The sequence below is a fragment of the Littorina saxatilis genome, linkage group LG12, assembly GCF_037325665.1.
Source record: "Littorina saxatilis isolate snail1 linkage group LG12, US_GU_Lsax_2.0, whole genome shotgun sequence".
Lineage (NCBI taxonomy): Eukaryota > Metazoa > Mollusca > Gastropoda > Littorinimorpha > Littorinidae > Littorina > Littorina saxatilis.
In genome coordinates, this window is record NC_090256.1 from 2,277,251 (window position 1) to 2,302,250 (window position 25,000).

At 39.9% G+C, this 25,000-nt stretch overlaps 2 protein-coding genes across 2 annotated transcripts in view; one reads left to right on the forward strand and one right to left on the reverse strand.

Moving 5' to 3' along the window:
• LOC138981038 (neuronal acetylcholine receptor subunit beta-3-like) overlaps nucleotides 1–8,426 on the reverse strand; it is a 22,429-nt gene extending 14,003 nt beyond the window's left edge. The window contains exon 1 of the mRNA XM_070353837.1: nucleotides 8,244–8,426. The gene's annotated coding sequence lies outside the window, so the exon portion shown is untranslated. The remainder of the gene's footprint in view (nucleotides 1–8,243) is intronic.
• Nucleotides 8,427–18,067: 9,641 nt separating this feature from the next.
• LOC138983263 (neuronal acetylcholine receptor subunit beta-3-like) lies at nucleotides 18,068–23,950 on the forward strand. Its single transcript, XM_070356691.1, has 4 exons — nucleotides 18,068–18,436; nucleotides 19,210–19,461; nucleotides 20,744–21,032; nucleotides 22,882–23,950. The coding sequence occupies exons 1-4, from the start codon at nucleotides 18,197–18,199 to the stop codon at nucleotides 23,430–23,432; spliced, it is 1,332 nt and encodes a 443-aa protein (XP_070212792.1). The 5' UTR covers nucleotides 18,068–18,196; the 3' UTR covers nucleotides 23,433–23,950.
• The last annotated feature ends 1,050 nt before the right edge of the window (nucleotides 23,951–25,000 follow it).

Genomic DNA, 25,000 nt, shown 5'->3' on the forward strand with positions numbered 1-25,000 from the left:
ATCTGAACTCCCAGTCTATGTTTAAACGTTTAAAGAGACCAAAAAGCAATGTACTCACGTTAAAATGACGAACACGGAACTCCCAGTCTATGTTTAAACGTTTAAAGAGACCAAAAAGCAATGTACTCACGTTAAAATGACGAACACGGAACTCCCAGTCTATGTTCAAACGTTTAAAGAGACCACAAAGCAATGTACTCACGTTAAAATGACGAACACGGAACTCCCAGTCTATGTTTAAACGTTTAAAGAGACCAAAAAGCAATGTACTCACGTTAAAATGACGAACACGGAACTCCCAGTCTATGTTTAAACGTTTAAAGAGACCAAAAAGCAATGTACTCACGTTAAAATGACGAACACGGAACTCCCAGTCTATGTTTAAACGTTTAAAGAGACCAAAAAGCAATGTACTCACGTTAAAATGACGAACACGGAACTCCCAGTCTATGTTTAAACGTTTAAAGAGACCAAAAAGCAATGTACTCACGTTAAAATGACGAACACGGAACTCCCAGTCTATGTTTAAACGTTTAAAGAGACCAAAAAGCAATGTACTCACGTTAAAATCACGAACACGGAACTCCCAGTCTATGTTTAAACGTTTAAAGAGACCAAAAAGCAATGTACTCACGTTAAAATGACGAACACGGAACTCCCAGTCTATGTTTAAACGTTTAAAGAGACCAAAAAGCAATGTACTCACGTTAAAATGACGAACACGGAACTCCCAGTCTATGTTTAAACGTTTAAAGAGACCAACAAGCAATGTACTCACGTTAAAATGACGAACACGGAACTCCCAGTCTATGTTTAAACGTTTAAAGAGACCAACAAGCAATGTACTCACGTTAAAATGACGAACACGGAACTCCCAGTCTATGTTTAAACGTTTAAAGAGACCAAAAAGCAATGTACTCACGTTAAAATGACTAACACGGAACTCCCAGTCTATGTTTAAACGTTTAAAGAGACCAAAAAGCAATGTACTCACGTTAAAATAACGAACACGGAACTCCCAGTCTATGTTTAAACGTTTAAAGAGACCAAAAAGCAATGTACTCACGTTAAAATGACGAACACGGAACTCCCAGTCTATGTTTAAACGTTTAAAGAGACCAAAAAGCAATGTACTCACGTTAAAATGACGAACACGGAACTCCCAGTCTATGTTTAAACGTTTTAAGAGACCAAAAAGCAATGTACTCACGTTAAAATGACGAACACGGAACTCCCAGTCTATGTTTAAACGTTTAAAGAGACCAACAAGCAATGTACTCACGTTAAAATGACGAACACGGAACTCCCAGTCTATGTTTAAACGTTTAAAGAGACCAAAAAGCAATGTACTCACGTTAAAATGACGAACACGGAACTCCCAGTCTATGTTTAAACGTTTAAAGAGACCAAAAAGCAATGTACTCACGTTAAAATGACGAACACGGAACTCCCAGTCTATGTTTAAACGTTTAAAGAGACCAAAAAGCAATGTACTCACGTTAAAATGACGAACACGGAACTCCCAGTCTATGTTTAAACGTTTAAAGAGACCAAAAAGCAATGTACTCACGTTAAAATGACGAACACGGAACTCCCAGTCTATGTTTAAACGTTTAAAGAGACCAAAAAGCAATGTACTCACGTTAAAATCACGAACACGGAACTCCCAGTCTATGTTTAAACGTTTAAAGAGACCAAAAAGCAATGTACTCACGTTAAAATGACGAACACGGAACTCCCAGTCTATGTTTAAACGTTTAAAGAGACCAAAAAGCAATGTACTCACGTTAAAATGACGAACACGGAACTCCCAGTCTATGTTTAAACGTTTAAAGAGACCAAAAAGCAATGTACTCACGTTAAAATGACGAAAACGGAACTCCCAGTCTATGTTCAAACGTTTAAAGAGACCAAAAAGCAATGTACTCACGTTAAAATCACGAACACGGAACTCCCAGTCTATGTTTAAACGTTTAAAGAGACCAAAAAGCAATGTACTCACGTTAAAATGACGAACACGGAACTCCCAGTCTATGTTTAAACGTTTAAAGAGACCAAAAAGCAATGTACTCACGTTAAAATGACGAACACGGAACTCCCAGTCTATGTTTAAACGTTTAAAGAGACCAAAAAGCAATGTACTCACGTTAAAATGACGAAAACGGAACTCCCAGTCTATGTTCAAACGTTTAAAGAGACCAACAAGCAATGTACTCACGTTAAAATGACGAACACGGAACTCCCAGTCTATGTTTAAACGTTTAAAGAGACCAAAAAGCAATGTACTCACGTTAAAATGACGAACACGGAACTCCCAGTCTATGTTTAAACGTTTAAAGAGACCAAAAAGCAATGTACTCACGTTAAAATGACGAACACGGAACTCCCAGTCTATGTTCAAACGTTTAAAGAGACCAACAAGCAATGTACTCACGTTAAAATGACGAACACGGAACTCCCAGTCTATGTTTAAACGTTTAAAGAGACCAACAAGCAATGTACTCACGTTAAAATGACGAACACGGAACTCCCAGTCTATGTTTAAACGTTTAAAGAGACCAACAAGCAATGTACTCACGTTAAAATGACGAACACGGAACTCCCAGTCTATGTTCAAACGTTTAAAGAGACCAACAAGCAATGTACTCACGTTAAAATGACGAACACGGAACTCCCAGTCTATGTTTAAACGTTTAAAGAGACCAACAAGCAATGTACTCACGTTAAAATGACGAACACGGAACTCCCAGTCTATGTTTAAACGTTTAAAGAGACCAACAAGCAATGTACTCACGTTAAAATGACGAACACGGAACTCCCAGTCTATGTTCAAACGTTTAAAGAGACCAACAAGCAATGTACTCACGTTAAAATGACGAACACGGAACTCCCAGTCTATGTTTAAACGTTTAAATAGACCAACAAGCAATGTACTCACGTTAAAATGACGAACACGGAACTCCCAGTCTATGTTTAAACGTTTAAAGAGACCAACAAGCAATGTACTCACGTTAAAATGACGAACACGGAACTCCCAGTCTATGTTCAAACGTTTAAAGAGACCAACAAGCAATGTACTCACGTTAAAATGACGAACACGGAACTCCCAGTCTATGTTTAAACGTTTAAAGAGACCAAAAAGCAATGTACTCACGTTAAAATGACGAACACGGAACTCCCAGTCTATGTTTAAACGTTTAAAGAGACCAAAAAGCAATGTACTCACGTTAAAATGACGAACACGGAACTCCCAGTCTATGTTTAAAAGTTTAAAGAGACCAAAAAGCAATGTACTCACGTTAAAATGACGAACACGGAACTCCCAGTCTATGTTTAAACGTTTAAAGAGACCAAAAAGCAATGTACTCACGTTAAAATGACGAACACGGAACTCCCAGTCTATGTTTAAACGTTTAAAGAGACCAAAAAGCAATGTACTCACGTTAAAATGACGAACACGGAACTCCCAGTCTATGTTTAAACGTTTAAAGAGACCAACAAGCAATGTACTCACGTTAAAATGACGAACACGGAACTCCCAGTCTATGTTCAAACGTTTAAAGAGACCATCAAGCAATGTACTCACGTTAAAATGACGAACACGGAACTCCCAGTCTATGTTTAAACGTTTAAAGAGACCAACAAGCAATGTACTCACGTTAAAATGACGAACACGGAACTCCCAGTCTATGTTCAAACGTTTAAAGAGACCAACAAGCAATGTACTCACGTTAAAATGACGAACACGGAACTCCCAGTCTATGTTTAAACGTTTAAAGAGACCAACAAGCAATGTACTCACGTTAAAATGACGAACACGGAACTCCCAGTCTATGTTTAAACGTTTAAAGAGACCAACAAGCAATGTACTCACGTTAAAATGACGAACACGGAACTCCCAGTCTATGTTTAAACGTTTAAAGAGACCAACAAGCAATGTACTCACGTTAAAATGACGAACACGGAACTCCCAGTCTATGTTTAAACGTTTAAAGAGACCAAAAAGCAATGTACTCACGTTAAAATGACGAACACGGAACTCCCAGTCTATGTTTAAACGTTTAAAGAGACCAACAAGCAATGTACTCACGTTAAAATGACGAACACGGAACTCCCAGTCTATGTTCAAACGTTTAAAGAGACCACAAAGCAATGTACTCACGTTAAAATGACGAACACGGAACTCCCAGTCTATGTTTAAACGTTTAAAGAGACCAACAAGCAATGTACTCACGTTAAAATGACGAACACGGAACTCCCAGTCTATGTTCAAACGTTTAAAGAGACCAACAAGCAATGTACTCACGTTAAAATGACGAACACGGAACTCCCAGTCTATGTTTAAACGTTTAAAGAGACCAAAAAGCAATGTACTCACGTTAAAATGACGAACACGGAACTCCCAGTCTATGTTTAAACGTTTAAAGAGACCAAAAAGCAATGTACTCACGTTAAAATGACGAACACGGAACTCCCAGTCTATGTTTAAACGTTTAAAGAGACCAAAAAGCAATGTACTCACGTTAAAATGACGAACACGGAACTCCCAGTCTATGTTTAAACGTTTAAAGAGACCAAAAAGCAATGTACTCACGTTAAAATGACGAACACGGAACTCCCAGTCTATGTTTAAACGTTTAAAGAGACCAACAAGCAATGTACTCACGTTAAAATGACGAACACGGAACTCCCAGTCTATGTTTAAACGTTTAAAGAGACCAAAAAGCAATGTACTCACGTTAAAATGACGAACACGGAACTCCCAGTCTATGTTCAAACGTTTAAAGAGACCAAAAAGCAATGTACTCACGTTAAAATGACGAACACGGAACTCCCAGTCTATGTTTAAACGTTTAAAGAGACCAAAAAGCAATGTACTCACGTTAAAATGACGAACACGGAACTCCCAGTCTATGTTTAAACGTTTAAAGAGACCAAAAAGCAATGTACTCACGTTAAAATGACGAACACGGAACTCCCAGTCTATGTTTAAACGTTTAAAGAGACCAAAAAGCAATGTACTCACGTTAAAATGACGAAAACGGAACGAATAACAGCGACGTTTCGACCTAAGGGTCTTCTTCAGGCACAAAAACACAAAAGTACACACACAAAAGAAGAAGAAAGACGATAGAACAGATAAAGAGGAGAATAACTGACAAAACAACTGCACTGCACAAACCAACAAATGACAAACGTTTAGTCAATACCTTTTTTTTTTTTTTTTTTTTTTTTTTGACTCTCACTTTTTTTTATTTTGCAAGTAAAAGAACAAATATCTTTAAAAAGATTCGAATCGACATTTTACAGAGAGAAATCTTTATCACAGTCATTTTGACAAAATTCTCTTCGTGCGATGTTGTCAACTAGTCCTTTTCCATTTGTTTTTAAAATCCAATCCAAACAATTTGTTTCCATCTGAAATGTAGAAAGCTGTTTGATTTTGCTGTCTTTGTAAACATCAACGTTAGAGATAGCAAAGAAAGAAAGTACTCATTAGAAAGATAACCTGACGTTTCGGCCTTCAAAAAAGGATTTCAAGCACGGGAGGTATTTTTGCGTAATAACAAATTACATAGAGAGTGTGAGTATTTTATTCTATATTGAATTAAAGAGGTCACTGTGTCACACTAGTTTGCGAAAATCCATGATCAAAGAGTGAAAGATAGTCATTAGATTTCTTTCGTAAGGTGATGATTCACTCATAACAACTAGGCCGGGGATGCGTTTTTAAGTAGGCCGAAGTTGTGGGTTGCATAATCTGTATGAAAGGTCAAGATCGAAGGAAGATTGTGTTTTCGTACGCAGCGAACTGCCATAATCAGTCGTTAGAAAGATATTATCTGAAAATATACGATATTCATCATCCAACAGACTCTGGAACAGTCTCTGCTCTTCAGGTTCAGATGTCCTAAACATAAGAACAAGTGCAGCTATATTGCACAAAACACACACACAAAGAACAGGAACTATCAACTAAACAAATAACATAACATTTAATAACAAACATGGCGAGGTCAAACACGGTCATACACGTAAAATTCCACTCGTGCAAAAAACAACACGAGTGTACGTGGGAGTTTCAGCCCACGAACGCAGAAGAAGAAGAAGAATAACAAACAAACGAACAAACAAACAAACAAACAAACAAACACGCAAATAAACATCTGAACAAAACATCAGCGCAACCGGAAAATGGAACAGCATTGATAATGAAAAACAGACAGGCAGACAGACAAACCCAACACAATATTATCTATCAATCAATCAATCAATCAATCAATCAATCAATCAATCAATCAATCAATCAATCAATCAATATGAGGCTTATATCGCGCGTATTCCGTGGGTACAGTTCTAAGCGCAGGGATTTTTTTTATTATTCTTTTTATGCAATTTATATCGCGCACATATTCAAGGCGCAGGGATTTATTTATGCCGTGTGAGATGGAATTTTTTTTACACAATACATCACGCATTCACATCGGCCAGCAGATCGCAGCCATTTCTACATGTATACAGAGTTCTATTGACAGGCCAAATTACAACTGGGTATATCACATAAAATTATCACGAACAGAATACTATACTAATTAAGTTTTAGATATTGTAGACCTATTGCTTTGCCTGTCTTTGTATATCTGGACTGCTTCCACAGAGAATAGTTTCGAACACTGAGAGACAATTATACAAACTGAGAAAGGAAAATGGATCGTGTCCCAAATAGCCAAATAGGTTGAAAAGACACGAAAAACCAACCACCAACACACAAGCTCTCACAGAATAACGAACCGTGGTTTTACACTCTGTATATTGTTTGCGTATTGCATTGTATTCTAGTGTATCATATTGAATTACATCGCATTCGCGGGGTCGTTTTGTTGTGTATTATTCTATTGCGTTCGATCTGAATTCTACTTGTGTGCATTGTGTTAAAAATCTGTCTGTGGCAGCCATACATTTTATCAATGCGAAGAAGGCAGGGATTACACAAGCGTCTCTCTTGTATTGTGTTTAAAAAATTAAAATAAAATAAAAAATCAAAAAAATCGAAACATGTCATATACGTATCGGTGATTTTTCTGATACTAGAATATTTGATTCCAATCACTTTTAAAGAATGCAGGCAATGCGGTTGATTACGACATTTCTTGCATTGTGTTCTATTTGAAATCTTAACATTTTTTCGTTCGATGTAGATATTATTCATGTTACTCATACTATCGTAGGTATAGATTATTTGTAAGAATATCGATTACTTTTTAAGAATACAATTCATCACTGCAAATCTCACATCATCTTCTGTTTCAATACAAGATTCGTTTGCATAAATTGCTTTACTTTTTCCCGGTCACTGACACACACTTCGATTACCTTTGACGAATACAATTACTTCAGTTCATCTGGGACGTTAAAAATTCAGAAGGTCGGGCTACAGATTGCTGTTTTGTGTTGCCATGACAGTAAGTCATTGAAGCGAAACTGACAGAACCTATTTATTGACTAGCGTAGCGTGGTCACAATGCAGTATGAACAAAGACACCTTGTTCTGCTGATAACACGTTTTATGGCAAGTTCATTGACTTACTTCTTCTTCTTCTTCTTCTTCTTCTTCTTCTTCTTCTTCTTCTTCTTCTTCTTCTTCTTCTTCTTCTTCTTCTTCTTCCTCTTCTTCTTTGTTCATGGGCTTAGACTCCCACGTTCACTCGTGGTTTTTTTTTTGTTCTTTTTTTTTTTTTTTTACAATTTTATTCAAATAAATAACAACAATCAACAATATCTCATACAATGAATTAAATACATCTTATCGAGTACAACAAGCTAACTTTTTTTAACGTTTTGTTCTTCGAACACTCACACAAAAATGCTTCTTATCTGTAACTGCCTATTAAAAATACTTTCCAACGGTAAAAACGAATTTGTTTTTTTATATATACTAACGCACATCTTTCCGATTAAGATAATGTGGTTCAATTTATACATAGTTGCCTTTTTCACCATTACAAAATGCATACCAAATAAAACATCACTAACTTTCAAAACAATCTTTAGTCAATACCTGATTCAATGTAAACAGGCACTATCAATATTCAGCAATCACAGAAACCAGACAAATGAAAGAAAACAATCAAATAATGAAATTAAATAATAAAGGGAAACAATACAAAGCACATTTCAACATGAAGGACATGGGATAACAGTACAGAATAACACTAGATGTACACACTAAAAAACATACCTACCTCCAGCACAGAAAACGCGAGTTACGCGAGTCTCGCCAGTAAACTGCTGTCACTCCCACATTTCAGCAGCCTGGACAATTTTTTTGCACACAGCTGAATAGTTAATAGTAGCCATGGTTCCTATACCGTACATTGATGGAGGGAATCGTATTATCTGATGTCACAGTCCGGCACGGCGCAGAATGTGCACCTTCACTATAAAACGACAATAACATTTCCCAAAAGGCTTCTTTTCATGTTGTGCTTCAGCAGTCCCGAATAGGTTTAGCAGCGCGTGAGGACGTAAACACACATTTTCGATTTGTCAACGGCTTGCGGTTTAAAGTTACCTCCCTTCCCGTTTAAACTATATCATGTAAACCACCGCGATTCTGTCCGGGCGTTTGTGTGTGTATGGACTTCGAGCATCCTTCCTCCCAGACGCTCATCTATCAAAACAGAACAGCCCGTCTCTGTGCGGAATGGAACGTTTCTGTTGAATCAATCTCCAAGATTAACATTAGTGTCGATTAAAAAGTAATCCAGAATGTAACCAGACTGTAGAATGTTGGTATGTGTGCAAGTGGAGAATGTAACCAGACTGTAGAATGTTGGTATGTGTACAAGTGGAGAATGTCACCAGACTGTAGAATGTTGGTATGTGTACAAGTGAAGAATGTAACCAGACTGTAGAATGTTGGTATGTGTACAAGTGGAGAATGTAACCAGACTGTAGAATGTTGGTATGTGTACAAGTGTAGAATGTAACCAGACTGTAGAATGTTGGTATGTGTACAAGTGGAGAATGTAACCAGACTGTAGAATGTTGGTATGTGTGCAAGTGGAGAATGTAACCAGGCTGTAGAAGGTTGGTATGTGTACAAGTGGAGAATGTAACCAGACTGTAGAATGTTGGTATGTGTACAAGTGTAGAATGTAACCAGACTGTAGAATGTTGGTATGTGTACAAGTGGAGAATGTAACCAGACTGTAGAATGTTGGTATGTGTACAAGTGGAGATTGTAACCAGACTGTAGAATGTTGGTATGTGTACAAGTGGAGAATGTAACCAGACTGTAGAATGTTGGTATGTGTACAAGTGGAGAATGTAACCAGGCTGTAGAATGTTGGTATGTGTACAAGTGTAGAATGTAACCAGACTGTAGAATGTTGGTATGTGTACAAGTGTAGAATGTAACCAGGCTGTAGAATGTTGGTATGTGTACAAGTGGAGAATGTAACCAGGCTGTAGAATGTTGGTATGTGTACAAGTGGAGAATGTAACCAGACTGTAGAATGTTGGTATGTGTACAAGTGGAGAATGTAACCAGGCTGTAGAATGTTGGTATGTGTACAAGTGGAGAATGTAACCAGACTGTAGAATGTTGGTATGTGTACAAGTGGAGAATGTAACCAGGCTGTAGAATGTTGGTATGTGTACAAGTGGAGAATGTAACCAGACTGTAGAATGTTGGTATGTGTACAAGTGGAGAATGTCACCAGACTGTAGAATGTTGGTATGTGTACAAGTGGAGAATGTAACCAGACTGTAGAATGTTGGTATGTGTACAAGTGGAGAATGTAACCAGGCTGTAGAATGTTGGTATGTGTACAAGTGGAGATTGTAACCAGACTGTAGAATGTTGGTATGTGTACAAGTGGAGATTGTAACCAGGCTGTAGAATGTTGGTATGTGTACAAGTGGAGAATGTAACCAGACTGTAGAATGTTGGTATGTGTACAAGTGGAGAATGTAACCAGGCTGTAGAATGTTGGTATGTGTACAAGTGGAGAATGTAACCAGGCTGTAGAATGTTGGTATGTGTACAAGTGGAGAATGTAACCAGGCTGTAGAATGTTGGTATGTGTACAAGTGGAGAATGTAACCAGACTGTAGAATGTTGGTATGTGTACAAGTGGAGAATGTAACCAGACTGTAGAATGTTGGTATGTGTGCAAGTGGAAAATGTAACCAGGCTGTAGAATGTTGGTATGTGTACAAGTGGAGAATGTAACCAGACTGTAGAATGTTGGTATGTGTACAAGTGGAGAATGTAACCAGGCTGTAGAATGTTGGTATGTGTACAAGTGGAGAATGTAACCAGACTGTAGAATGTTGGTATGTGTGCAAGTGGAGAATGTAACCAGGCTGTAGAATGTTGGTATGTGTACAAGTGGAGAATGTAACCAGACTGTAGAATGTTGGTATGTGTACAAGTGGAGAATGTAACCAGACTGTAGAATGTTGGTATGTGTACAAGTGGAGAATGTAACCAGACTGTAGAATGTTGGTATGTGTACAAGTGGAGAATGTAACCAGACTGTAGAATGTTGGTATGTGTACAAGTGGAGAATGTAACCAGACTGTAGAATGTTGGTATGTGTACAAGTGGAGAATGTAACCAGACTGTAGAATGTTGGTATGTGTACAAGTGGAGAATGTAACCAGACTGTAGAATGTTGGTATGTGTACAAGTGGAGAATGTAACCAGACTGTAGAATGTTGGTATGTGTACAAGTGGAGAATGTAACCAGACTGTAGAATGTTGGTATGTGTGCAAGTGGAGAATGTAACCAGACTGTAGAATGTTGGTATGTGTACAAGTGGAGAATGTAACCAGGCTGTAGAATGTTGGTATGTGTACAAGTGGAGAATGTAACCAGACTGTAGAATGTTGGTATGTGTGCAAGTGGAGAATGTAACCAGACTGTAGAATGTTGGTATGTGTACAAGTGGAGAATGTAACCAGACTGTAGAATGTTGGTATGTGTGCAAGTGGAGAATGTAACCAGACTGTAGAATGTTGGTATGTGTACAAGTGGAGAATGTAACCAGACTGTAGAATGTTGGTATGTGTGCAAGTGGAGAATGTAACCAGACTGTAGAATGTTGGTATGTGTGCAAGTGGAGAATGTAACCAGACTGTAGAATGTTGGTATGTGTGCAAGTGGAGAATGTAACCAGACTGTAGAATGTTGGTATGTGTGCAAGTGGAGAATGTAACCAGGCTGTAGAATGTTGGTATATGTGCAAGTGGAGAATGTAACCAGACTGTAGAATGTTGGTATGTGTACAAGTGGAGAATGTAACCAGACTGTAGAATGTTGGTATGTGTACAAGTGGAGAATGTAACCAGACTGTAGAATGTTGGTATGTGTGCAAGTGGAGAATGCCCTTACCCCGTGTAAAAGCCTGGACAGCTATATGGCGATTAACAAGATGGAAGGAAGTCAACCTTAAAACTGCACGCCCAGGTGTAATTATATTTATATTCCCAGTGGTGTCGCAATGCATCTCTTCCAGCGTAAATGCTCGTAACGAGAAACTGATCTATTTGATCTGCAAGTCAAGCGACTTCAATAATGTACCAAGAGAGAGAGAGAGGGAGGGAGAGGGAGATATATATATATGGGGAACGAACGAACGAACGAACGAACCAACTTTATTTTTCGAGGGTAATGGAGTAGATACAGCAAAGATCTTTTTTCATCCAGCCCTCGCCCAAGAGGGAATTAACTAAGCAGTGCATAATATTAAAGCAGAAGAAGAAGCAAAGCAAAAACATAACAAGTCGCGTAAGGCGAAAATACAATATTTAGTCAAGTAGCTGTCGAACTCACAGAATGAAACATGAACGCAATGCCATTTTTCAGCAAGACCGTATACTCGTAGCATCGTCAGTCCACCGCTCATGGCAAAGGCAGTGAAATTGACAAGAAGAGCGGGGTAGTAGTTGCGCTAAGAAGGATAGCACGCTTTTCTGTACCTCTCTTTGTTTTAACTTTCTGAGCGTGTTTTTAATCCAAACATATCATATCTATATGTTTTTGGAATCAGGAACCGACAAGGAATAAGATGAAAGTGTTTTTAAATTGATTTCGACAATTTAATTTTGATAATAATTTTTATATATTTAATTTTCAGAGCTTGTTTTTAATCCAAATATAACATATTTATATGTTTTTGGAATCAGAAAATGATGGAGAATAAGATGAACGTAAATTTGGATCGTTTTATAAATTTTTATTTTTTTTTTACAATTTTCAGATTTTTAATGACCAAAGTCATTAATTAATTTTTAGGCTACCAAGCTGAAATGCAATACCGAAGTCCGAGCTTCGTCGAAGATTACTTGACCAAAATTTCAACCAATTTGGTTGAAAAATGAGGGCGTGACAGTGCCGCCTCAACTTTCACGAAAAGGCGGATATGACGTCATCAAAGACATTTATAAAAAAAATGAAAAAAACGTTCGGGGATTTCATACCCAGAAACTCTCATGTCAAATTTCATAAAGATCGGTCCAGTAGTTTAGTCTGAATCGCTCTACATACACACACACACACACACACACACGCACACACGCACGCACATACACCACGACCCTCGTTTCGATTCCCCCTCGATGTTAAAATATTTAGTCAAAACTTGACTAAATATAATGAGGGTGTGACAGTGCCGCCTCAACATTTACAAAATGCCGGATATGACGTCATCAAAGACATTTATCCAAAAGATTAAAACAAAAGTCTGGGGATATCATGCCCAGAAACTCTCATGTAAAATTTCATAAAGATCGGTCCAGTACTCTGAATCGCTCTACACACACACACACGCACACACACACACACACACACACACACACACACACACACACACACACACACACACACACACACACACACACACACACACACAGATACACCACGACCCTCGTCTCGATTCCCCCTCTATGTTAAAACATTTAGTCAAAACTTGACTAAATGTAAAAACAGACACTTGACAATCTTATTGACACTCCTAAGCATGACCAGCAATAAATTGCACCCTTCCACCCCATTTTTTCTCGAAATTTCGTTATGACTGAAAACACGAGAAAATAATTACAAACACACCTCACAGCAGAAATTGTATTTGGCTTTGCACATCACTAATGACGTTACATTCACCAACGTACTCTGTGTTTAATTAAACAGTCGTGTCAGCATAATGACACAATCTGAATCCAATCCCACGGAGGATTAGCCAGCAAGCTTATCGAACTGCTGCTCCCTCCAAAGTGTTCACAAACAACCGAGAACATTGTGGTAGCAGAATGATGGCGCTTGTTGGCATGGTAACCTGACCAACACTTGTTGGCATGGTAATCTGACCCTTGGGCCCAGTGGGGTATTGAACGTGGGTACGATTCTGTTACCGACCGGTGTCTGGGAGAGTTTAACCCGTCGTCTTTGCATTTGTATTCGCTAACTGGTCAATATCTTTTTTGTTACATATGACATAATGTTAGTCACTTGAAATGCTTGTATAACAATTAGTGATTAGAATGTATTCTCTTGATTTCTGTCATTGAAGCCTGTCCTTGATTTCTGTCATTGAAGCCTGTCCTTGATTTCTGTCATTGAAGCCTGTCCTTCAAAGCGCGAAGTCGACTACGCAAAGTACACCTCGCGAAGCTGGCCGCATGAAGCTTTAGCACTGAGTTTTGGGTAAAAAGACTTCGCGAAGACTTAACGAAGTCGACTTCGGGCTCAATGAAGGACCATGCAGCTTAATACTTAATGTTAAAAACTGTTTATTTTCTAGTTTGTCAGCCTTTTCAAATGATTGTTTCGTATTTTTAAGATTAAGACCTTGTTACATCTTATGTTATGTGTCAGTCAGTCAGTTAGACAGATGTTGCCTGTTTCCTTTTTTCTGTCCTCTGTCCCTGGGTTTGAATTCTATTTTATTCAGTGATCGATTGGTACACTACACGATACATTTTTTTGAATCAACGACACGCTATAGGCCATGGTATATACATGTGCAAATGATGGTATCTTCGGGTGAGAAAGAATTCATTTAAGTATACGGCTGAAAATTGTATTTTATCAACCATCACAAATAACGTCATAATTAACTTCAAAAATTTCTCTTTCATTTGTAATATCCACATTGTTTAGTGTTCCTTACTTAGTGGCAGATTTGATTTCTTTACCTCCTTTACTTTATCCTCTCGTTTACAGAAACAAATTACAATAGGAGGAAATTTGGACCAAGGAAACTGAACGTTAAAACGTTAAATGATGTTTTGTTGTCGTAGGATTTTTATTGTACAGCGCCTTGAGCAGGGTTACGCTATAGTTTGCATTATTATCTATTGTTATTAAGGCTATAACTGGGTTACGTAGCGCAAGTTCTTAATTCCTCCGTGGTTTCATTGCAATTAAGTGACTGTTTGATTTGCTAAAGTACGGTCTTTGTATTTGCATAGCTCGCACGCTTCGGCTGCAATTTAAACATTTGTGTACGTCCATCTTGTACATTAATTCCCCCCAATCAGAATTAAATAGTGATGGAACTGAACTCTTCAATCAGGGATGCATTTCATGATTGAGTAGTTGCATAATGTGTCAAAACAGGCTAAATCCCCGTGTAATGGACCTGTCCAGGCTGTCACGTTGTATACGAGGATCTTTCAACAGCAGTACACTCCCAAATGCAACGGCCTCGCCATTATCTGTGTTGATTTGGCTTTCAATGAAAGAACTGTAACATAAAGTATTTGTTCTATTCCTATTTATTAGAGAATACGCATACTATTTAAACTCACTTGGCCTGTAGGTGCGCCTGCGACGGGGACTGTGGTATCAATAAGGTGCTACTGTTTATTCTGTGCGGAACAATTCTGTTGGTACCCAATGTGTTTGTTTTATTCGTAATTATTTTCGAATGCAAATATGCAATGGTGTTGTTTTGGAAACAAACACACATACAAAAGAGGAAGCGCACGCGCGCGCGCGCGTGTGTGTGTGTGTGTGTGTGTGTGTGTGTGTGTATGTGTGTGTATGTGTGTGTGTGTGAGAGTATGAGTGTGTGTGTGTGTGTGTGTGTGGGTGGGTGTGTGAGTATGTGTGTGTGTGTGTGTGGTGTGAGTATGTCACTATGTGTGTGTGTGTGTGTGTGTGTGTGTGTGTGTGTGTGTGTGTGTGTGTGTGTGTATGTGTGTGTGTGTGTGTGTGAGTATGAGAGTGTGTGTGTGTGTGTGTGTGTGTGTGTGTGTGTGTGTGTGTGTGTGTGTGTGTGTGTGTGTGTGTGCCGCGCGTAGTACAGTAGCGTGTGTGGATATTTGTCTTGGTCTTGATTTGCTTCTCATTAACAGCTTTGTTGAGATCGGCGCACGACGATTTCACGCGAATTTCAAGTTTACTTTCCCGTCCAGAATATTTAGATTTTGATGGAGAGATATCTCCAGTAGGGTAATTATCTGAAGAAAAGGTTTCGCCGGGACGTATGCACGCGGGAGAGAACAAGCATCACTGATGAGCTATCAACTTTTGTCAGTGTAATAGGGTAAGTTTCTTCCTGGTCTTTGTTTGGTCGTTTGTCGGATTGACACAACATTTAAAAAATCAAGAATTTATATGTTACGCTGACGTATGGAAGGGTTTGCTACGTGAACACGTACCTTATCACCACACGCAGCGCGACCCGCATGTGAGATACGTGTCCTGGTACGTGACGTAGCTGATGGTAACGCAGTTTCTAAACGTCCCTAATTTGTGTTGACGTCCTCACGCGCTAAACCTGTTCGGGACTGCTCAAGCTAGAAAGGAACAGAAGCGGTTGGGTGGAACTGTTGTCCGGTTATAGTGCAGGTGCAAATTATGTGATGTGCCGGACTGTGGGCAATCCTCCTCCATACAACGTGCGGCATATGGGGGCCTCCAGTGATTTCAATTAAATATTCAGCATTGGGACAGGTATATTATCTAAGATTATTCGCATGTGGCAGTGGGCATAGTTGTGGTCAGACTGCTGGGAGTGACAGGTCAGTTTGCTGGTGAAGTTCGTGTGACTCGCGTTGCGTTGTGGAGGTAGGTCTGTTATTTTAAGTGTATACCTTCATCTATTGTTATTTTGTATATTCATCCAATGTATTTTAAGCGGATTTTTATTTCTTCCCTTTATTATTTGATTTCGTTATTTGATTGTTTGCTTTCATGTGAATGGTTTTTGTGTGGTCTCCTTTGTTTGTTTCCAGCGAATATTTATTTTTTAGTTTTGCTACTTGATTAAAACCCCAGCCCGTTTTTCGATAAACGAAGGATTTCAAATGTGACACAACCCAAGTTGTCCATCTAAAAAGGGTTTTACTGTCAGTGAGGCGCAAATTATTTAGCTTCACAGTGCAGAGACGGCTGACCATATTATCTTTCTTCTTCTTCTTCTGCTTTAAATTTTTGTAACTGACATATTATGTCACAGTGTAGTGCACTATGATTAACACATAACAAAGCCGACTGCATGTTTGGGCCAAAACACACAAACACCTTTCACGTAGATGTTTCTTGTGGTAATATATTTCACGTAGATGTTTCTTGTGGTAATATATTTCACGTAGATGTTTCTTGTGGTAATACAGAATCACCTTTCACGTAGATGTTTCTTGTGGTAATACAGAATCACCTTTCACGTAGATGTTTCTTGTGGTAATACAGAATCACCTTTCACGTAGATGTTTCTTGTGGTAATACAGAATCACCTTTCACGTAGATGTTTCTTGTGGTAATACAGAATCACCTTTCACGTAGATGTTTCTTGTGGTAATACAGAATCACCTTTCACGTAGATGTTTCTTGTGGTAATACAGAATCACCTTTCACGTAGATGTTTCTTGTGGTAATACAGAATCACCTTTCACGTAGATGTTTCTTGTGGTAATACAGAATCACCTTTCACGTAGATGTTTCTTGTGGTAATACAGAATCACCTTTCACGTAGATGTTTCTTGTGGTAATACAGAATCACCTTTCACGTAGATGTTTCTTGTGGTAATACAGAATCACCTTTCACGTAGATGTTTCTTGTGGTAATACAGAATCACCTTTCACGTAGATGTTTCTTGTGGTAATACAGAATCACCTTTCACGTAGATGTTTCTTGTGGTAATACAGAATCACCTTTCACGTAGATGTTTCTTGTGGTAATACAGAATCACCTTTCACGTAGATGTTTCTTGTGGTAATACAGAATCACCTTTCACGTAGATGTTTCTTGTGGTAATATATTTCACGTAGATGTTTCTTGTGGTAATATATTTCACGTAGATGTTTCTTGTGGTAATATATTTCACGTAGATGTTTCTTGTGGTAATATATTTCACGTAGATGTTTCTTGTGGTAATATATTTCACGTAGATGTTTCTTGTGGTAATATATTTCACGTAGATGTTTCTTGTGGTAATATATTTCGTTTGGAAATACTCACGTGTAAGCACGGACATACTTGTGAATATCTTTTGTTTGTTTGTTTGTTTGTTTGTTTGTTTGTTTGTTTGTTTGTTTGTTTGTTTGTTTGTTTGTTTGTATTTGAGTTTTGTTTTGTTTGTTTGTTTGTTTGTTTGTTTGTTTTTTTGTTTGTTTGTTTGTTTGTTTGTTTGTTTGTTTTGTTTGGTTTAGTTTGTTTTGTTTGTTTTGTTTGTTTTGTTTGTTTTGGTTTGTTTTGTTTGTTTTGTTTGTTTTGGTTTGTTTTGTTTGTTTTGTTTTGTTTGTTTTGTTTGTTTTGTTTGTTTTGTTTGTTTTGTTTGTTTTGTTTGTTTTGTTTGTTTTGGTTTGGTTTGTTTTGTTTGTTTTGTTTGTTTTGTTTGTTTTGTTTGTTTTGTTTGTTTTGGTTTGTTTGTTTTGTTTTGTTTGTTTTGGTTTGTTTGGTTTGTTTTGTTTGTTTTGTTTGTTTTGTTTGTTTTGTTTTGTTTGTTTTGTTTGTTTTGTTTGTTTGTTTTGTTTGTTTTGTTTGTTTTGTTTGTTTGTTTGTTTTTGTGGTGTTTATTTTACGGGATTATCGTTCCCCCATCTTAAGTCAGTCCGTCAGCTCGTACATTGACCACTCATTTCAGGGAGTACTTCCCATCGTCTGACTGCCCCACATCCCCACCCTTCACAAGAAAGTAAAATCTCAGCAAGATATCCCACTCAAACCTCTTCCTGGTGCCATGAAGCCGTCCAGGATCTCAGCCGTTCTCTTCGCCCTGTCCTGTCTGCCGTTGTGCACGTGCCAGTCGGCGGAGGACATCACGCGCCTGTTACAGGACAAGCAGACCATTGACCCGCGTGTTCGCCCCGTGAAGGACGCCGCCAACACCATCACAGTGGTGACTGTGTCCTTTCACCTCGTGTCCATCTTGAAGCTGGACACTGTCGAGCAGAAACTGGTCAGCACCGGATGGCTTGATGTGAGTGGTTTATATGTATTGTTTATATATTTTTTATATTTAAATGGTGCGTGTGCGTTCAGTTTTTGTTGCCAGAAGCACGCAAGATCATAGTCGAGATCAACCTCATTATTATAGCTATCGTCACCATTGCCACAACCATCCAACATCATCATCATCATCATCATCATCATCATCATCATCATCATCATCATCATCATCATCATCATCATCATCAATCATCCATCATCATCATCACCACCATCACCACCACCACCACCATCATCATCATCATCATCATCATCATCATCATCATCATCATCATCATCATCATCATCATCAATCATCAATCATCAATCATCATCATCACATCAAGAACAAAGAGATATGTGGGTATGCATTCATTAAAGAGGCCGCGTCAAAAATCAACGACCTGCTGCTTCCTGAACAGAATGACAACGCTTTAATGATCACATTTCGCACACTCTTCATGTCTGGTAAAAGCTATGCAATCAACTCTTTAGAAATATTCTCAGTCTGCACAGGAAGCAGGGCTTTGATTTTAGATATGTGTACAAGTGAAGGGATGGTCTAACCCCATGCAAGCGCCTGCACTGATCTGGTCTAACCCCATGCAAGAGCCTGCACTGATCTGGTCTAACCCCATGCAAGAGCATGCACTGATCTGGTCTAACCCCATGCAAGAGCCTGCACTGATCTGGTCTGTTGCACCTGACCGCTTATATGGGAAGTACTATGCCTTCAAGCGAGAACAACTTCCCATCTACTTGCAGGTACAGTGGTCGAACGAGTACATGATGTGGGACCCTGCACAGTACGGAGGAGCATACATGGCCTCTCCTGACCCAGATAAAATATGGCGTCCCGGTCTAACGGTTCAGAACACCATGAAGGACATGAAGCCCATTGGCCAAGAATACGTCCAGATCCTCTCCATTGACAATGGTACCACCATCTGGTACCCGGCTGAGAGGTTCGAGACTTTCTGCCGAGTGGACGTCACCTATTTCCCTTTCGACATTCAGGTACATAGGCACGCCTTCTTTGTGATACTAAGAGTGTGTTATTTTAATCTAAAATATGTGGATTTGTTTTCGTTGCTGTCGTCGTAGTACTTGTTGTAGCATAGCAGTTGTAATGTTGGTACCTTGCTACAGCTTCCTTTGATTTGACACCCTGCTGTTGAATGTTACCATGCTTTGTATCTCATCGTGCCCCATGTCTTCCTTCTCCTTCTCATTCTGTTGGGGCGTTGTTGCAGCTCGTCTTCTTCCTCTTTTCGTAAGAATGTGGTGGTTTTTTGTTACATTTATTATTTTCCAGTTTCTACTGAACTTTAAACTTGTGACTAGAAGACTATTGTTCTGAGAGACAGCCAAGTCATTGTTTGCTCGTTGTTCCTCGTCGTTCCAACCGACCCTCCGAAGTATGACACACTGATCAACTTTATGAGATACGTTGACACTTTGGTTGCGTGGCTTTTGTTGCTGCTAACTTTCCGTTGTGAAATATGGTGTGAATGTGCCAGCAATGAAATAATAAAGTAGTCTACAAATTAATTAAAACGAGATAACAATAAAAATCTACCCACCAGAAAACAGCAACATGAATAAATGAACACTGACTAATTTCGAATTTCGTCTGCATCAGCAAAAAAAACCCACAAAAACAAGAAACTAAGAAGAAGAGCTGACATGGAAAGAAGACGAAGAGAATAAGCAGGGAAGAATACAGACAGAGTGTAACGTAACGTAACCTAAAAAAAGAATTGTTCTTTAGGTTTTTTAGGTCCTTATAGCGTCATGTATACATTCTCAAAATACTTTCAGAGAAAAGAACACAACGTTTCGAGAATGAAGTTTGTCTCGGTGACTTTGTCATTACGAGCAATGGAAACATACTTCCTAGGTCTCTGCCAGACTGTGGTTTGACCCGACCCCATTTACATATGATATACACACGTGTGAAGAGATGGTTAATTTTACACATGGGCGGTCTCTCTCGCGAATGAAGGATTAATCAAATGACCGTTTACACTGAAGCATTGTGCGGTCTGCTCTGAGAAGGTCATTGATCAACAAAACCAAGACTGGATTAACCTGCAAGTCTGGCGCTGAAGTAGAACATATGGTTCGAAGGGGTTAAACTCGCTCGAAAATTCTATGAACGAGATCGTGGCAAATGTCAAGATGCTAAACAAGTGTATTATAAACAGAGTTAACGAAACGTCCTCTGCTCCCGTACATATGTTCGTGTCGTTGAACAAAGAATCCAAAATAATCCTAACTGGTTGTCTGACTCCTTCAGAGGTGCGGTTGGAAGATGTTCAACTGGGGAATCGACTTCGCTTCCACAGACCTGCGACCGTTGCTCCCCACCATCGACCTTGACACCTACGTGGTCAACGGGGAATGGGAGGTTCTGAGCACAAAATGCTGGACTGGGGTGGAGGAAAACGACGCAGGTAACGTCACCTTCCTGAATTACCAGATCGTCATCCGGAGGAGGCCCAGTCTGCTGGCCCTGACGGTCTTACTGCCCGTGGTGGTCTTGGCGCTCGTCAACATATTCGTCTTCACCGTTCCTTCTGAGGCGGGTGGGTATATACGGATGTGTTGTTGCTGAAAGTGATTTATTATTGTCTTTTTGGTGGAGTATTTCACGTGCTGGTGGTGATGGGTAGGGTGTAGGGTGTGTACAACTACTAGGTTGTGAGAGAGAATGAGAGAGAGAGAGAGAGAGAGAGCCGAGAGAGAGAGAGAGAGAGAGAGAGAGAGAGAGAGAGAGAGAATGAGTGAGAGAGAGAGAGGATAGAGAGAGAGAGAGAGAGAGAGAGAGAGAGATGGAGAGAGAGAGACAATAACAATGACAAATTCTTTATTTACGAGAGAGAGAGAGAGAGAGAGAGAGAGAGGGAGAGAGGGAGAGAGAGAGAAGGATGAGGGAGGGAGGAAGGAAGGGATGGACGGAGCGAGAGAGGAGAAAGAGAGGAGAGAGAGAGAGAGAGAGAGAGAGGGAGGGAGGGAGGGGAGAGAGAGAGAGGGGGAGAGAGAAGGAGAAAGAGAGAGAGGGAGGGAGGGGAGAGAGAGAGAGAGAGAGAGAGAGAGAGAGAGAGAGAGAGAGAGAGAGAGAGAGAGAGAGAGAGGGAGAGAGAGAAAGGGAGGGAGAAGATATGGGTTCCGTGTCGTGTGTCCGAGTCGTGTTTTTTCTTGTCTTATCTTATATTATTTTGGCTTGTCTTGTCTTGTTTGGTCTAACCGACTGTGATGGTATTGGCGCGTACCGGCCATGTTGTCATGGAGGGAAGAGGGGGAGGGGGGGAGAGAATAAAAACACGTTTACCAAATGGAGCTACAATTCCTTTCGTTGGTTAGTTGGTTGGTTGTTCAGGTTTTTGTGAAGAAAAGGATGAACTATTTCAATGGGTTGGTAACTGTTAGCTTATTTCAACGTGAAGTAGTACAAACAGTTTTTAATTTAAGAATGCTGTTCACACACACACACACACACACACACACACACACACACACACACACGCGCGCGCACACTGATACGCACACGTACACACATACACACACACAAACACACACACACACAAACACACACACATATACATACACACAAACTTACACGCACATTTACACTAACACACTCTCTCTCTCTCTCTCTCTCTCTCTCTCTCTCTCTCTCTCTCTCTCTCTCTCTCTCTCTCTCTCTCTCTCTCTCTCTGTACACGCCGATCCCTCCTATCCACCATCCCCACATATAATTGCACTGCAGTCTAAAGCAAAAGAAACAAAAAAGTCACATTGAACATAGCTATTAGCTGAATAAATACCACCCCACGCCCAACACTTTCATCCTTCTAATGTTCATCACAGCACTGCTCGGGACAAACGACGATGTCAATAAACCAATAATAGTGAACAGATCGACATAGCATGTCGGGGTTTTAAGCTGCGGGGTGTGTTGTGTTATTCATGGGGGGTAGCGGGGTGTCGATCTCAGTAGTGCAATAGCTTTCGTTCATTGCTTTTAGTATTCTAGTTGCATATGGAATAATATGGACTGTACTAGGATTTGTTTAATTTGATATTGGTACGCCCCCTCGAGGCAATAGATGCATGGTCACCGCACGCAATCAAGTTGCAGGCTTTGTTACTGAGCCATTGTTATGAGGTCTGTGTAGCTGAAATCCCATCACAACCACGACAACGTTTGAGTTGCTTTAACGCCAAGTATCGTTTATGATGATTCCATTATCCCGTATATGACGAACTTGTTTTGACTAATGTTCTGATATCTTGCAACCTTTTGCATCCAGTTTTGTTCCCGCTTCTTCTAATTATTCATTTAGGGGTAGTGTTTATTTTTGTCAAGATCCCTTAACTCAAAACTGAAGACACTTGCATGCTCATTATCTCTTCTATGAACTTGAATTTCAGGCGAACGACTGGCCTACTCCATGACGTCACTGCTGTCGTTCGGAGTGTTCATGAGCTTCATCCTGGACTACATGCCCTCGTCGACAGAGAACCTGTCCATCATAGCCGTCAACCTGTCCTGTCTGCTGGTGCTGTCCGCTGTGCACGTGCTGCTGTGCATCCTGTCCCTGCGTCTCTTCCACCGCGACAACGTCAAGCACCCCGTCCCCCCGACACTGCACAGCCTCGTCATATGCCTGGAGATGCTGCTGTGCCTCGACCCGCCTGTCAAGAACAAGGTCTCCGACATCAGCGATATGACGTTCTTCGAAAATGCCACTGTAGGCCACAATGACACCGCCCAAAGCAAGGGAGTGAAGGGTAAGCTCGACAAGTGGGCCATGACCCGGAAGCAGAAGCAGGCGGCGTACAGTGACCCCAAGGAGATGACGTGGCGAAGGGTGAGCCGCTCATTGGACAAGCTGCTCTTCCGCTTCTTCCTCTGCCTCCTGCTCGCCGCTAACGGTGGCGTCTGGACCGTCATGATCAACAACTACTACCACTACAGCTAAAGGCTTTCAGCTTTTAATATTCAACCACTTGGAATTGCGTCTTGTACAAGAGTGGGTAGCGTATTAACCAAACATGACATTATAGTTGGCCATCTGTGCCATTGAGGACGTTTTTATCTGAATTGCATCCGGGCTTATCTTAATTGTTCAGTCGCGTTGCACATCATTTCTCTCCATCAACCAAATGACAGCCCCCCTGAAAGGAAGCTCCGGGGTGTTACGTGTTGGGGGTAGGCCTAACTGGCCTAGGTTGAACGCACGCATCTGCAACACGAGTGAAATTCTTGACTAGCATAAATTATGTTTTCTTGAATACATTGGTCATAATGTCCTTGGATATGTACCGAGAGAATAGCTGTTCGTTGATGTGAACTTCTGGGAATGACTGTCAGTGCTGTTGTCAACCCAGTTCAGTCTTTCTCTGTCTGCTTCTTCTGTTGCCCTCAATGTTGCATTACTAGATGGTTTTCTACTTCTTCTGTTGCCCTCAATGTTGCATTACTAGATGGTTTTCTACTTCTTCTGTTGCCCTCAATGTTGCATTACTAGATGGTTTTCTACTTCTGTTGCCCTCAATGTTGCATTACTAGATGGTTTTCTACTTCTTCTGTTGCCCTCAATGTTGCATTACTAGATGGTTTTCTACTGCTTCTTCTGTTGCCCTCAATGTTGCATTACTAGATGGTTTTCTACTTCTTCTTCTGTTGCCCTCAATGTTGCATTACTAGATGGTTTTCTACTTCTGTTGCCCTCAATGTTGCATTACTAGATGGTTTTCTACTTCTTCTGTTGCCCTCAATGTTGCATTACTAGATGGTTTTCTACTGCTTCTTCTGTTGCCCTCAATGTTGCATTACTAGATGGTTTTCTACTTCTTCTTCTGTTGCCCTCAATGTTGCATTACTAGATGGTTTTCTACTTCTGTTGCCCTCAATGTTGCATTACTAGATGGTTTTCTACTTCTTCTTCTGTTGCCCTCAATGTTGCATTACTAGATGGTTTTCTACTTCTGTTGCCCTCAATGTTGCATTACTAGATGGTTTTCTACTTCTGTTGCCCTCAATGTTGCATTACTAGATGGTTTTCTACTTCTGTTGCCCTCAATGTTGCATTACTAGATGGTTTTCTACTTCTGTTGCCCTCAATGTTGCATTACTAGATGGTTTTCTACTTCTGTTGCCCTCAATGTTGCATTACTAGATGGTTTTCTACTTCTGTTGCCCTCAATGTTGCATTACTAGATGGTTTTCTACTTCTGTTGCCCTCAATGTTGCATTACTAGATGGTTTTCTACTTCTGTTGCCCTCAATGTTGCATTACTAAATGGTTTTCTACTTCTTCTTCTGTTGCCCTCAATGTTGCATTACTAGATGGTTTTCTACTTCTGTTGCCCTCAATGTTGCATTACTAGATGGTTTTCTACTTCTTCTTCGTTCATAGGTTGAAACTCCCACGTATACACTCGTGTGTTTTTTGCCCGAGTGGGTTTTATGATCGTGTTTACCCCATGTGAATGAATGCATATGCGCTACAATGATATCATTGAGGAACAAACAACAACTCCAATT